The 13,455-nt window shown below is 45.1% G+C and overlaps 1 protein-coding gene across 3 annotated transcripts in view; it reads left to right on the forward strand.

Annotated features, from left to right (window-relative positions):
* Positions 1-13,455, forward strand: part of SDK2 (sidekick cell adhesion molecule 2) — a 495,641-nt gene that overhangs the window by 462,779 nt on the left and 19,407 nt on the right. For 2 of the 3 annotated variants that reach the window (XM_075279361.1, XM_075279363.1), the window contains 8 exons: positions 1,279-1,473; positions 1,612-1,813; positions 2,068-2,171; positions 2,247-2,317; positions 2,486-2,621; positions 7,125-7,181; positions 9,356-9,457; positions 9,823-9,938. In XM_075279361.1, the coding sequence (XP_075135462.1) occupies positions 1,279-1,473; positions 1,612-1,813; positions 2,068-2,171; positions 2,247-2,317; positions 2,486-2,621; positions 7,125-7,181; positions 9,356-9,457; positions 9,823-9,938 (983 nt within the window). The remainder of the gene's footprint in view (positions 1-1,278; positions 1,474-1,611; positions 1,814-2,067; positions 2,172-2,246; positions 2,318-2,485; positions 2,622-7,124; positions 7,182-9,355; positions 9,458-9,822; positions 9,939-13,455) is intronic. The other variant, XM_075279362.1, reaches the window with a different exon arrangement.

Raw genomic sequence — 13,455 nt, forward strand, 5'->3', positions numbered from 1 at the left:
TTTGGATTATAGGGGTGTTCTTATGTCAGTGTCTGAGCAGCTTCTGTGTTGGAAACGGCTGAACGGATGTTGCAGATATTTGCCACAGTTCAATCAGCCTGCTCCCGCGTCTCGGCTCTGCTACATCGCTGCATATGCACAGGATACCCAGCTGTATGTACATGTTTGCATATGGAGAGCCTATAGAGGTGTGCTACAGCGCTGCCTAAACTCTGCTACATCGGGCAATTGTGATTACAGGGGTTTGGTTATGTGACTGTCTGAGCAGCTTCTGTGTTACAAAGGGCTGAATGGATATTGCTGAAATGTGCCAAAGTTCTCCCCCTCCTCCATCAGAGGCAGAACAACACATTCCCTGTAGTACTCACTGAAACTCTACACCCAATATACTCCTCTTGCCCACACACAGCCTGCATGTTCTGTAGTCTCCTGAACTGAGACTCCATTTTCTTCAGTTTTCACACTGTCCAGCTTCATCCTATATAGCTCCGCCCACAAAATAGCATGTAGCCCCACCCACTGCCTAGCATGATCCTATCTGAGAATGGCTCAAGGACCTGTGATGACGTCATCACAGGTCCTTTAGTGTTGTGTGAACCTAAATTCCTTCACTGCGGTCGTGTAGTGACGTCATTTACCGGGATAAAAAGTAGCCTATGTTTTAATCGGGGTTCCTATCTATGTATGTGGAAAATTTTAGGCAAATCCATTCAGCCATTTTTGCGTGATTGAGAAACAAACATATTAGTAGTAGTAGGATTAGTAGGATAGGATAGGATAGGATTACATATACAAATGGAATAGCACAATGCGTTTCAGGGTTAACATACTGCAAATAGATGCACATGGACAGCACATGGATGACCTCAATCGGCGATCGAGCAAATTTCACGATCGGGATTGGCTGGAAAGTGATCAAATATTGGATTTTAAAAACGATCCTGAAATCTCAAGATCGGCTCAACCCTAGTCCTGAGTTTTGGCCAGTCTCACTGCCACATACATGGACCCATGAAGATACACAGTTGGGTGTATTGGGCCATAGACATGAATGGTGCTAGCAGTAAAAACACGGGTAACACACCGACAAAGCAGACCAAGCCTAAGGCCGCAGCCACACATTGCAGGTGCATTTTTAGCTGCAGATTTGGCATTGTCGCCATTGTAGCAGACAGAGAGTAGCGGAGACATAATCGCGCCATATTAGTTGCACTATGGATGTGGCTGGATAACCAGTATATTGTTTGTGGCGCACTACATGTCACGTTATCTTTACAGCTTATCAGATCACTCACAGACTCAACACAACCAACGCAAATACGGCCACCGTGGAGGTCCTGAACCCCAGCGTGCGGCAGTACACGGCCATGGGACTGCGACCGGAGTCCGTATACTTGTTTCGCATCACCGCTCAGACTCGTAAGGGTTGGGGTGAGGCCGCTGAAGCGCTGGTCGTCACCACGGAAAAGAGAGGTAAGCAGGACCCTGGGATTGAGGTTCAGGCCACAAAATCAGGCCCTAAACAGAAATGACAGCTCTGTAAAGGCCACCGATCGATAAGGCCCCCTTTACAGGGATTGATGGCGACGCGTATTCTCTCCCGTCTTTCAGAACGGCCTCAGCCCCCCAGTAAGCCTTTGGTTCTGCAGGAAGACGTAAAGTCCCGCAGCGTGCTCTTGTCATGGGAACCCGGAAGCGATGGCCTCTCTCCTGTGCGTTACTACACCATCCAGACCAGAGAAATACCCAAAGGACGTTGGCTGGTCCACTCCTCCTCCATCAGTCACAATGCCACCTCCGCCGTGTTAGACAGGTAGGAAGTCGTTGCCATGATACACACTGGTGGCGGCCATCTTGTAAGGAATCCATGACACTAGAAGAGTTAGGGGACAAAGGCTCTGCCCCCTCTTGTACCTGTCTTTGCCTCGTGTGCCCCTTTAGATACACCTCTAATATTAGGGCATTTACTAATGTCAGCAGATCCCACACAAATAAGACTGGCTCTGTAGCTTACAAGATGGCCGCCCCCAACCTGTAATGGAGTTGTATTGATGTCTCCCTTTTCAGATTAAAACCATTCACAACCTACAAATTCCGTGTCAAAGCGACAAATGACATTGGCGACAGCGAATACAGCGGAGAATCGGAGTCCCTCACCACGCTGCAGGCTGGTAAGTCGCCCGGCATTCTCCACCGTTACCGCAATGTTGCCGAAACGTTGTAAAGCACTGTGTTTCCTTTTTCAGCACCTGATGATGCGCCTGCGGTTCTGTCCGTCACCCCCCAGACCACCACCTCCGTGTTAATTCACTGGCAGGTACGGGCGACTTTACACGTGCGTTGTTATATATAAGGGAACATAGCATTAAAGGGGCGGTGAAGGTTTTGTGACAGGAAGTGTTGTCATGTCCCCGTCCCTAGGATACCTTTGTCGCTTACCTGTAGATCCTCCCGGAGGTTTTCATACGTGGCTTTGTCTTGTTAGGCACCAGCAGAAGACAAAATCAATGGCATCCTCCTGGGCTACCGAATCCGTTACCGTGAGCTTGTATATGATGGGATGAGGAGCTTCACGTTGCGAAACATCAATGACCCCAACGCCAAATGGGCAGAGTTAACATGTAAGTGGTCATTAACCCGTTAGGTGCCTTTCCCGAAAAGAAAATTCTGTGAGCAGAATCCTATTAAATCCAGCTTGTGCTATACAAAATGGCTGCCACTTGTCGCTCTCACCTCCTAAGTGGTGCGTTAATCTGTGAAGCATGTTTGCTAATTAATAGCTCGTATTAGTCGGCACAAGGTCCTTCCTCCTCTACTGTATCCATACTAATGCGGAGGGAAATGAAGATATCAATGCATTACCATAGGATTAATGAGCGAAGAGGGGAACATCAAGTTATTGGGCCCTGAGGCGAAATCTAACAAGAATCCCAAAATTTACATGTAATTTATATCACAGAGGAACCATGATGTCTGCTCAGGCACCTGCAACTGGATGTCATACGTATACATCCCTGAAAATACACACAGTGATGTCACAGTACAGAGATAATACACACAGTGATGTCACAGTACAGGATAATACACACAGTGATGTCACAGTACAGGGATAATACACACAGTGATGTCACAGTACAGAGATAATACACACAGTGATGTCACAGTACAGGATAATACACACAGTGATGTCACAGTACAGGATAATACACACAGTGATGTCACAGTACAGGGATAATACACACAGTGATGTCACAGTACAGGATAATACACACAGTGATGTCACAGTACAGGATGATACACACAGTGATGTCACAGTACAGAGATAATACACACAGTGATGTCACAGTACAGGATAATAGACACAGTGATGTCACAGTACAGAGATAATACACACAGTGATGTCACAGTACAGGATAATACACACAGTGATGTCACAGTACAGGATAATACACACAGTGATGTCACAGTACAGGATAATACACACAGTGATGTCACAGTACAGGATAATACACACAGTGATGTCACAGTACAGGATAATACACACAGTGATGTCACAGTACAGAGATAATACACACAGTGATGTCATAGTACAGGATAATACACACAGTGATGTCACAGTACAGGGATAATACACACAGTGATGTCACAGTACAGGGATAATACACACAGTGATGTCACAGTACAGGGATAATACACACAATGATGTCACAGTACAGAGATAATACACACAGTGATGTCACAGTACAGGATAATACACACAGTGATGTCACAGTACAGGATAATACACACAGTGATGTCACAGTACAGAGATAATACACACAGTGATGTCACAGTACAGGATAATACACACAGTGATGTCACAGTACAGAGATAATACACACAGTGATGTCACAGTACAGAGATAATACACACAGTGATGTCACAGTACAGGGATAATACACACAGTGATGTCACAGTACAGAGATAATACACACAGTGATGTCACAGTACAGAGATAATACACACAGTGATGTCACAGTACAGGATAATACACACAGTGATGTCACAGTACAGAGATAATACACACAGTGATGTCACAGTACAGGATAATACACACAGTGATGTCACAGTACAGGATAATACACACAGTGATGTCACAGTACAGGATAATACACACAGTGATGTCACAGTACAGGATAATACACACAGTGATGTCACAGTACAGGATAATACACACAGTGATGTCACAGTACAGGATAATACACACAGTGATGTCACAGTACAGGATAATACACACAGTGATGTCACAGTACAGGGATAATACACACAGTGATGTCACAGTACAGGATAATACACACAGTGATGTCACAGTACAGGATAATACACACAGTGATGTCACAGTACAGGATAATACACACAGTGATGTCACAGTACAGGGATAATACACACAGTGATGTCACAGTACAGGGATAATACACACAGTGATGTCACAGTACAGAGATAATACACACAGTGATGTCACAGTACAGGATAATACACACAGTGATGTCACAGTACAGGGATAATACACACAGTGATGTCACAGTACAGGGATAATACACACAGTGATGTCACAGTACAGAGATAATACACACAGTGATGTCACAGTACAGGATAATACACACAGTGATGTCACAGTACAGAGATAATACACACAGTGATGTCACATTACAGAGATAATACACACAGTGATGTCACAGTACAGAGATAATACACACAGTGATGTCACAGTACAGGATAATACACACAGTGATGTCACAGTACAGAGATAATACACACAGTGATGTCACAGTACAGAGATAATACACACAGTGATGTCACAGTACAGAGATAATACACACAGTGATGTCACAGTACAGGATAATACACACAGTGATGTCACAGTACAGGATAATACACACAGTGATATCACAGTACAGAGATAATACACACAGTGATGTCACAGTACAGGGATAATACACACAGTGATGTCACAGTACAGGGATAATACACACAGCGATGTCACAGTACAGGGATAATACACACAGTGATGTCACAGTACAGGGATAATACACACAGTGATGTCACAGTACAGGATAATACACACAGTGATGTCACAGTACAGAGATAATACACACAGTGATGTCACAGTACAGGATAATACACACAGTGATGTCACAGTACAGAGATAATACACACAGTGATGTCACAGTACAGGATAATGCACACAGTGATGTCACAGTACAGGGATAATACACACAGTGATGTCACAGTACAGGATAATACACACAGTGATGTCACAGTACAGGGATAATACACACAGTGATGTCACAGTACAGGATAATACACACAGTGATGTCACAGTACAGGGATAATACACACAGTGATGTCACAGTACAGGATAATACACACAGTGATGTCACAGTACAGGATAATACACACAGTGATGTCACAGTACAGGGATAATACACACAGTGATGTCACAGTACAGAGATAATACACACAGTGATGTCACAGTACAGGATAATACACACAGTGATGTCACAGTACAGGGATAATACACACAGTGATGTCACAGTACAGAGATAATACACACAGTGATGTCACAGTACAGGGATAATACACACAGTGATGTCACAGTACAGGGATAATACACACAGTGATGTCACAGTACAGAGATAATACACACAGTGATGTCACAGTACAGGATAATGCACACAGTGATGTCACAGTACAGAGATAATACACACAGTGATGTCACAGTACAGGGATAATACACACAGTGATGTCACAGTACAGGGATAATACACACAGTGATGTCACAGTACAGAGATAATACACACAGTGATGTCACAGTACAGAGATAATACACACAGTGATGTCACAGTACAGAGATAATACACACAGTGATGTCACAGTACAGGATAATACACACAGTGATGTCACAGTACAGGATAATACACACAGTGATGTCACAGTACAGAGATAATACACACAGTGATGTCACAGTACAGAGATAATACACACAGTGATGTCACAGTACAGGATAATACACACAGTGATGTCACAGTACAGGATAATACACACAGTGATGTCACAGTACAGAGATAATACACACAGTGATGTCACAGTACAGGGATAATACACAGTGATGTCACAGTACAGGATAATACACACAGTGATGTCACAGTACAGGATAATACACACAGTGATTTAATGGTCAACTATCCTAAATATTTAGCCAAACCCCATAACAACCAATCAGATTCCTTTTTTTTTTTTTTTTTTTTTACTACCTTGTATTGAGACAGTAAAGCTGCAGTCTTCCCCGGCTCCTCCGCTTTGTCTTATACATGAGGACCATTATCGTAGTCGCGCTAATGACTTACTTATGCGACCTCTAGATATTCCGTTCCATCTTGTCGCGCTGTCAGTGATAACGTCCGGTCCTGGCCGAGTCCTTTCTTGCTGCGGTGTCCGGTTCCCGCACATCACTGTCTGCTGCATTCATTCTATGAGATACGAGGTGCGGGTTACATAGAGGATACGTCATTTGCGTCTTACTTGAGGGACGTCTGCCTTTATCTGACCCCATCCAGGAGATCTGGGCACTAAATATATCCGAGGACGTCTCTGAATAATGGAGATCAGATATCTGCAGAAATAGCCAATCACATCCGAAACGTTGTCTTTCAAGGGCAGCCATTGTACTGGTGACACCATCATCTCCCCATACACAATACCTAGATGGTATAATGTGGCCCTGGATTATTGCAATCATCCGAATATAGCTGTGCACCTCGTGAGATTGTAACTGTGACACTGACAACCCTACTTGGTGCCAAAGCGAGACTTCCAATAAGGTTGTCATGTTTAGTCTCCCATACAAAGATGAGGGGATGGGGAAGAACAGCAGATGAGAAGGAACGTGAATCTGCCCCTAATTGCCCCAGATGAAGCCCTGACCTGTGACCATTGTATGCACGCAGTATTGTACGTAACCGTCTCTTGTGTCTATCTTATGTATATAGTGGCGTCAGCATGTTGTGTTCATTGTATACTAACTGCTCTCCCGCCCCTGCTCTTTACCTCCCCCCTCCCCAAATCTTCTTCCCAATTCTGCATAGCTGCCTACATGGTGCGGAACCTGAGCGAACCGTCTCTCACCCAGTACGAGCTGGACAGTAAGTGCGTCCTGACTAACTGCATGGAGTCACGTTGCGTCACGTTGTGTACTGATGTTTCCATATATACAGTATCTGTGGGTAATGACAATCAATATGGCTGCCCTACCTGAAACGCATGGGGTGCCATTTGTCCGCCATCGTGTTTTGTGGCCAGAGAATTTATCTTGTCGGCTCAGACTTCACATTGGTGATCACAGAAATCATTGTCTCGCACTTAGAATTCACAAAAAACATTTTGTTACATTGTTTGGTTTGTGGGGACGGAATTCATCTTTTGTAATTTTGTAACCAGCGCATTCCACACTGTGATCGGGGCTCCGAAGGCTCAGAATCCTACATAGATGTGACAAGACACAAGTCTGTGCAACAAAATAAAATTTTGTGCAACAAAATAAACTTTTCTGACCAAAAAGTTTATTCCGTAAAGACGAGGTGTTGCTTATTGTGCGCACATCTGATTGTGTAAGCAGGAGATACATTTTTGTGAGCGCGGACGTTGTGTATTTGTGTGAATACAGAATAGATTTTGTGTTAGTGTCTTAGATTTTGTACAAAATACACTGTGAACAAACCGCGCCCCATAGGAAAACGAATCCACCTAGCTACATAGTCATATGGGAATGGACAGCGTGTCATTGTATAAGTGCAGGGGCGTAACTTGAGGGGGTGCAGAGGGGGCCGCGGAGCCTTAGATGGCCCATAAGTACTGGTATCAGTATGGAGATTGCAGCTTCCATCTGGGCCGTAAACCAAGGAGACTCAAAAACACTAAGGTGGATTAAAGGGATCCTATCATTCAGATGACATTTTTTCTAAGTACCACGTTGGAATAGCCTTAAGAAAGGCCATTCTTCTCCTACCTTTCGTTGTCTTCTCCACACTGCCGTTCGCCTACAATCCCGGTTCTTGTCAGTATGTAAATTAGCTCTCTCGCAGCAGTGGGGGCGGGCCCCAGTGCTCAGACAGCACTGGGGGCGTCCCCAATGCTGCGAGAGAACTCTCTCCAGCGCCGCCTCCTCTTCTTCAGCAGCGTCATCTTCAGCCTCTTCTTACGGCAGTGGCTTGTAACTTCTAAGGCCCCCGGCCTTGAGCAGAGCAGACTGCGCATGACCATAGGCCACGAGAAAATGGCCGCTTGCATAGTATTGTAAGTGTCCATTTTCTCAGGGCCTGTGGGCATGCGCAGTCTGCTCTGCCCGAGGCCTAGAAGTAAGAAGACGCCGCCGGAAGAAGAGAATGAAGAGGCCGTTCCTGACGAAGATGGAGGTGGCGCTTGAGAGAGTTATCTTGCAGGATTGGAGCCACCCCCAGTGCAGTTTGAGCGCTGGGGCCCGCCCCCAGTGCTGCGAGAGAGCTTATTTGCATACCGAGAGAAACTGGGATTGTAGGCGAACGGCGAAGACAACGAAAGGTAGTAGAAAAATAGCCTTTCTTAAGGATATTCCGATGTGATACTTAGAAAAAATGTCGTCTGAATGATAGGATCCCTTTAATCTCCTTGGCACCCGTACCCATCACTATCAAGAATTCGCTGTAGGGATGAGGTAGGGGGCCCGGGCAAAAGATTGCATCGGAGCCCACGAGACTTTAGTTACACCAGTGTTTAAGCAGGAAAGCTGAAATGGTAGCCAAGGCTGCAGCTATAGGGGCACACAAGCGTTAGTTGCATATGGTCCCTGGCCCCAATAACCCCCCTTGGCACATGGTCATTGGGGCCCGGTTACAGATTCTGAGGGCAGCCATATATACCATGTATAGATACATACAGGGCCACGGGATGGGACTTGTAGTATCCTTATAATATACAGTGATTATATATCACTATACTGGGGGTTATATAATATATTATAGTATATACTACAGACAGGTTATTAGTGGTCACTGGAGGAAATCAGTATAAGCTTAAAGGGATTGTTACCACCAGCCGCCACTAGCCATCCATCTACCCTGCACTAGCCACAGTGTAGTGTTACATGAGATAAATGTATTAGATGAGATCACACATTGACTGGTCGGTTCCCCCTGTATTTGCACTAACCCGACACGTGCACAGGAAAAGTAGTATCACAGGAACAAAACCATAAAGAGGAGGGGGCCTACGCTGATATAGAAGGCTAATGGTGCTATCCTCCATCTAATGGCACTGTCCTCCATCTTGTCCTCTGTCTCAGATCTGAACAAGCACAAGCGCTACGAGATCAGAGTCAGCATGTACAACGCCGCCGGGGAAGGACCAGCCAGTGTACCCCAAGAAGTATTCGTCGGTGAGGCGGGTAAGTCTCATTATTCCTATCATCATGACTCTCTGTCCCCAGGATATTACAGGGTATGAGGTTCTCTGTGCCTGCCCCCCTGACTCCACCATTCCTGAGCAATTGTGCTGTTAGACTCTCTACAGTAAGGTGGGCGAACTTGGGCAGATAGTCAAGGACCGCCCAATTGTCAGTTAAAAGCATACTTAGTTGCTGACACTAACAACAATAATTACTCAGGAATGGCGGGGGTGGAAAAAAATTGAACCGGAATCAGTGGAGAGGCAGCTACTGAAAGGTCCTCTGTAGAGTCCACTGAAGACTCCATAACGTGCCTCACTATCGTCCTCAAGGCCGGAACGTCTTACTTTTTTCTCTTACTCCAGTGCCCACAGCTCCACCTCAGAACGTCGCCATACAGAGCGCCACCGCTGTGCAGCTGGACGTGACCTGGGACCCACCTCCGCTAGAGTCTCAGAATGGCGACATCCAGGGATACAAGGTGAGTGTCCTGCTTTACTCCCAGTTAGGGATGAGCCGATCTTGAGATTTCAAAATCCGATTTTCGATCATTTTACAGCCGATCGCGATCGTGAAATTTACTCGATCGCCGATCGGGATCCGATCTTTCCCCATCCCGATCGCTCAACCCTAGTCCCAGTAACTGTATGGCCTCCATTAGGGGGCGTCCGGGCCGTGCAGTCCGCTTGGTAATATTTTGTGACCTCCGGTCCCCGGACTCTTGGCATAGGCCCAGTGTACCCAGTCGCTGGCAGTCCGCACTCTTCTCTCAGTTACTGGTTATACGAGGATTAGTTCCCTAAAAAGTGATGATTGTGCCGTCTCTTATCTATTGATTTCCCATTCGTGAAGTGCTGAAGTGTTCTCCGGAGGACGTTGCGTTCGCAGATGGTCGCCATTCACTTTGATGGCGTCTCTTTAGAGATAAGGAGGATGAAATGGCTAATGATGCGCATTACAGAATATTACCAGTCTAATGTATGTAATCAGAGGGATAAATAGCAGCATTTACTGGAGCGCCCCACGCAGGATTCATCACGTCATTACAGCGCTCGTATTTGGACATCACATTAATACACTAAACTGTTCTTTAGTTTTCTAATTATTGGAAATCTTGGCTTGTCGGCGGCGTCACTTACAGATCAGTCAGAGAAGGATTCTGCGGATGTCTGTACCCTGCTATACTCTCGGGACAGAAGGAGGAGGATACTTTCAAGTTACAGAGGGATAGGGACAGTGGCTGACAGTGATGTAACTGTACGGGTCGTAGCTGGGCCCATATGTCAAAAGCTGGGCCCATAAGTCATAAGCTGGGCCCATAAGTCATAAGCTGGGCCCATAAGTCATAAGCTGGGCCCATAAGTCATAAGGTGGGCCAATAAGTCATAAGCTGGGCCCATAAGTCATAAGCTGGGCCCATAAGTCATAAGGTGGGCCAATAAGTCATAAGCTGGGTCCATAAGTCAGGGGGGCTCATAAGCCATAAGCTGGGCCCATAAGTCATGAGCTGGGCCCATAAGTCATGAGCTGGGCCCATAAGTCATAAGCTGGGCCCATAAGTCATAAGTTGGGCCCATAAATCATAAGCTGGGCCCATAAGTCATAAGTTGGGCCCATAAGTCATAAGGTGAGCCAATAAGTCAGGGGGGCCCATAAGCTGGGTCCATAAGTCATAAGCTGGGCCCATAAGTCATAAGTTGGGCCCATAAGTCATAAGCCGGGCCCATAAGTAATAAGCTGGGCCCATAAATCAGGGGGCCCCATAAGTCATAAGCCAGGCCCATAAGTCATAAGCTGGGCCCATAAGTATAGGGGGCCCATAAGTCATAAGCTGGGCCCATATTCATAAGCCAGGCCCAAAAGTCAAAAGCTGGGCCCATAAGTCAGGGGGGCTCATAAGTCATAAGCTGGGCCCATAAGTCATAAGCTGGGCCCATAAGTCATAAGCTGGGCCCATAAATCATAAGCTGGGCCCATAAATCATAAGCTGGGTCCATAAATCATAAGCCGGGCCATAAGTCAGGGGGGCCCACAAGTCAGGGGGGCCCATAAGTCATAAGCTGGGCCCATAAGTCATAAGCTGGGCCCATAAATCATAAGCCGGGCCATAAGTCAGGGGGGCCCATAAGTCATACGCTGGGCCCATAAGTCAGGGGGGCCCACAGGTCTCCCTTACCACATTAGGGCTGGATAAACTTTTTTCTCTCCTTTCTAATTCCCTTTGCTGGCTGTCGGTCTGTGAATTGTAAATGTATTCCCCCTGCCCTCTGGTGCACTGGAGGGAGAAGGTTTGTGATACACGGCCTTCCACTGTCAGAACAGAGAACATTTAACTCCTTAATGACAAAAATAACAGGTAATCAGCGGCATATAGTGAAGGAGGGATTCTGTGCGGGAGACTGTGGTGCAAAATGGGCCACGGTTATGCTCGTGATGAGAAGCTTGTGTGTACAGACATGTTGTGAACAAGTCATGGTGGTCTGGGCCAGAGAGAGAAGGAAAGGGAAATAAGGGGCCTGTCACTTACTTAGAGCTGAAAATGCAAGGAATGACAAGGGCCCATCCAAGGGTCAGCCTCAGTTTTATGTTGCGGAAAATGCCCTATGGATCCATTGTGTAAATATACCTTTATAGAGGACCTTTCCCTACCCATTCTGGCGCGGTTTTTTCTCTAGCCCCCGCCATTCCAGAGCTATGGAACTCAGATCTCTCTAAGTTTAACGACAAATGTTGCCGTTGTCACAAACATGTCAGCAGATGGAGTAGCCCTTTAAATTTACATGATCCTCCTCCAAACCTGCTGACTGACGGTGTGTACATAGCACCGAAATCTCATTCACAATGAACAAAACTGACAGCGGCAACCGAAAACGTACAAACTGCTGTCCCAGGGCCGAGAGCTAAAAATACTTAAAAAAGCAAATATTAGGCTCAGGACGCAGCAGGAATCTCATTGCCGAAGGAAAGTATGGCATGTTTACACTCGGCATTCAATTCTGCTCAATTAACTGCACCCAAAGGACGGAACGTTTGGTGTAAAACAAATATGGGGCAGCAGGGGGAGCTCTACCACAGCTTTTGTGGGATTTGTACTTGCTGCGCTGGGGCTTTACATAGTGCGATGGACTGTAAGGTGGAACTACAACTCCCAGCATCAACCTGACTATGATCTATGAAGGATACTGAAGGTCAGAGCAGTCTGGGACCACCTGGAGCCATGTTGAGCAACATGGCGGACATATTGGTAGTCATGCTACGTTGCCAGATTTATTCCGAGCTTTTTTTTGGGTTCTTCTTGATCATAGACGGGGTAGAGTTAATCGCAGGATGTAAAGATTTCACATATAGATAGGTAGATAGATAGATAGATAGATAGATAGATAGATAGATAGATAGGAGATAGATAGATAGATAGATAGATAGATAGATAGGAGATAGATAGATAGATAGATAGATAGATAGATAGATAGATAGATAGGAGATAGATAGATAGATAGATATAGATAGATAGATAGATAGGAGATAGATAGATAGATAGATAGATAGATAGATAGATAGATAGGAGATAGATAGATAGATAGATAGGAGATAGATAGATAGATAGATAGATAGATAGATAGGAGATAGATAGATAGATAGATAGATAGATAGATAGATAGATAGATAGGAGATAGATAGATAGATAGATAGATAGATAGATAGATAGATAGGAGATAGATAGATAGATAGGAGATAGATAGATAGATAGATAGATAGATAGATAGATAGATAGATAGATAGGAGATAGATAGATAGATAGATAGATAGATAGATAGATAGATAGATAGGAGATAGATAGATAGATAGATAGATAGATAGATAGATAGATAGGAGATAGATAGATAGATAGGAGATAGATAGATAGATAGATAGATAGATAGATAGATAGATAGATAGATAGGAGATAGATAGATAGATAGATAGATAGATAGATAGATAGGAGATAGATAGATAGATAG

Source organism: Leptodactylus fuscus, chromosome 6, assembly GCF_031893055.1.
Source record: "Leptodactylus fuscus isolate aLepFus1 chromosome 6, aLepFus1.hap2, whole genome shotgun sequence".
NCBI lineage: Eukaryota > Metazoa > Chordata > Amphibia > Anura > Leptodactylidae > Leptodactylus > Leptodactylus fuscus.